Below are 3169 nucleotides of genomic sequence, written 5' to 3' on the forward strand. Positions count from 1 at the left end.
TTCAATACAGTAACCATAAGAGCATCACAGCAAACCACAGCACATACCCAAGGCACACAGAGCTGCCCTCGGTAGTGAAGTGAAAGCACGCTATAAAAATAAAACTACTGAGTAATAATAATAATAATGATAATAATAACAATAATAATAATGATAATAATAATAATAATAATAATAATAATAATAATAATAATAATAATAATGATAATAATCCTTTCTACTGAATGCACAAGGTCTGATTTTTGTGGGGAAGGGACTAATTAACTGCACCTATCCCAGTGTTTCACTGGTACTTAATTTATCCACCTCGAAAGGATGAGAGGTAAAGTCAACCTCGGTGGAATTTGAACTCAGAATATAAATATGCCTCCATCCATCCATCCATCCATCCATCCATCAATTCTCCTACCCGTCCATCCATCCATCCATCCATCCGTCCGTCCGTCCGTCCGTCCGTCCGTTCGTCCGTCCGTCCGTCCGTCTGTCAGTTCGTCCATCTGTCTGTCCGTCTGTCCGTTCGTCCGTCTATCTATCTATCTATCTATCTATCTATCTATCTATCTATCTATCTATCTATCTATCTATCTGTCTGTCTGTCTGTCTGTCTGTCTGACTGTCTGTCTGTCTGTCTGTCTGTCTGTCTGTCCGTGCGTCCGTCCGTCTGTCCGTCCGTCTGTCTGTCTGTCTGTCTGTCTGTCTGTCTGTCTGTCTGTCTATCTATCTATCTATCTATCTTTTCTATCTATCTACAGGATTATTCAATAAGCACATTTATCACACAAGAGTGGACAGATGAAAGACTCAAGTTTTTCGGATTGATCGAAGCGAAATACTTCGAATTAGACGTAAAATTGATCGAGAAAATCTGGGTTCCTGATCTTTACTTTCCAAACGAAAAGAAAGCCCATTTCCATGAAGTAACAGTGCCTAATCGAATGTTACATATATATGACGACGGGTCGATAACATATAGAGCAAGGTATGTAACTGAAAATTGATATGTAGCTGAAAATGAATACAGTAATCCCTCGACTACCGCGGGTGTTACGTTCCAAACCCCACGCGATAGGTCAAACTCCGTGAAGTGGAAGCAGTACTGTACTGTATATATTTTTAAAAATCATTTTTATAATTTGTATATATTTACTTTATTATAAATGCAAAACAACACGGTGGAGGAATCGAAGTGGCCTTAAATAATAAACCGCGATAGGTGAACCGCGATATGGCGAGGGAATGCTGTAGTCTCAATAAAAGAATAAACAATTAAGTAAACAAAAGTATAATCTTGAACTAGAATATCATACTGTTGTTTACCTCAATTATGTAATTTCATAATACCTTGTATTGTATAATGTAATATGACAATTTGTATGTATGTATCTATAGTTATTTAGTTAAAAGTGAAGAAACTATAGGATAGATCTCTTTATCATGACGTACGTGCAGAACCTGGTAATAGAATGAATATTGCATGTGCTTCCATTGTAGCATTATTATACGTGAATAGATACATCACAATATATATAAAATAACTAGATTGAAACGGAAAAACCCCATAACCATATTTTTCTTTTGTGGAATATAAACTCGAAATTCTGAATGAACAGATGTAGATTTGGAAAAAAAAAATGCGATTTATATATGAGCGTATTTGGAGGTTTATTAGTTGAGTAGCATGGAAAGATACACATTAACTAGAGTGAAACGCGCAAATCTTGGTTTGGCCCAACGGTAAGAAGTGAGCTGCATCGTCAATAGGATGTGTGTATGTATGTGTGTATGTATGTATGTATGTATGTATGTATGTATGTGTGTATGTATGTGTGTGTGTTCGTGTGTGTATGCGTTGTAGTTTGCTTGAAGCAAAGCACTACATAAGTGAATATGTATGTATTTATAAGAGTGCATGCAAGTAAATCTTCTTGGTTTAATAGCCTTTCTTTAATGACTTGTAAAGGAACTGTGACAAGGCCCAGTGACAGTAAGAATATACAGCCAAAATTAAGCTTGTAAGCAGAAAGATTTTGGTCTCCTGTCGTACTAACGAACTGACCATACACTGCTGATTTTCCTTTGAAGTGGAATGACAACAGATACAAGAGATTAGTAATTTTTGCAGCCTATTTACGACATTATTATCATGTAATTCTCGTTTATTTTCATAAAAGTCGAAACAAGTCTGTGGTTAAGAATGAAGTGTATAAGAGGCTTATCTTTTGTCTGTTTCATGATTGCAGCCGTGCTGGGGCATCGCCTTGAAGAACTGTTAGCCGAATGAATCGACATCAGTACAATTTTTAAAAGCCTGGTAGTAATTGTATCGGTCTCTTTTAGCCGAATCGTTTAGTTAAGGGAACGTAAACAAACCAATACCGGTTATCAAACGGTGGTAGGGGTCAAAGACAGAGACAGAGACAAACACACAGACACAAAGACACACACACACATGCACAACAGCTTTCTTTCAGTTCCCGTCTACCAAATCCACTCACAAGGCTACAATGGAAAGCACTTGCCCAAGGTGTCACGCAGTGGGACTGAACACGGAACCATGTGGTTTTGAAGCAAGCTTCTTATCAATATTTATTTTTAAAATCTTCATTATTTTAATTTTGGTATTTTTCTCATTTGTATTGCTTTGTATTTCCGTGTTGTTCTTTGTCAATGGAACGCAATAAATAGCATAAGGGTATAAAACAACGAGAAACAAAAGATGATCTTGCAGTGCTCTGCATCTTACTCACCTGAAGACGTGCATGTACAAAGCTATTGCTAGATAATGTTAATGTGTAATACTTGTGTAAAATTCACCAACCAGCAGCTGATCGTGATGCGCCGAAACAATTGTAGTGATTTGGAATGAAGCCAGTTCATTCAATCTTCTCATATTGATTTCAGATTTCAAATTTTGGCACAAAGCCTGAAATTACGTAGGAGGGGCTAAGTTGATGACATCGACCCCTGTGCTCAAATGGTATTTATTTTATCGACCTGGAAATGACGAAATGTAAGGCCGACATCCGGCAGAATTTGAATTCAAATTTGTGAAGACAGACATTTCGTCGCTAAGCATTTTGCCTGGCGTGCTAACGGTCGAACCGACTAACCACCTTGATTCCATCTTCTCATATAAAAATTCTTATATATATATATATACATATATATA

General features: G+C 37.0%; 1 protein-coding gene across 1 annotated transcript in view; it reads left to right on the forward strand.

The window, feature by feature from the left end:
• LOC106870540 (glycine receptor subunit alpha-2) overlaps positions 1 to 3169 on the forward strand; it is a 305943-nt gene that overhangs the window by 195065 nt on the left and 107709 nt on the right. The window contains exon 4 of the mRNA XM_052972406.1: positions 753 to 979. Coding sequence (XP_052828366.1) covers positions 753 to 979 — 227 coding nt within the window. The remainder of the gene's footprint in view (positions 1 to 752; positions 980 to 3169) is intronic.

Source organism: Octopus bimaculoides, chromosome 13 (assembly GCF_001194135.2).
Source record: "Octopus bimaculoides isolate UCB-OBI-ISO-001 chromosome 13, ASM119413v2, whole genome shotgun sequence".
NCBI classification, from domain to species: Eukaryota; Metazoa; Mollusca; class Cephalopoda; order Octopoda; family Octopodidae; genus Octopus; species Octopus bimaculoides.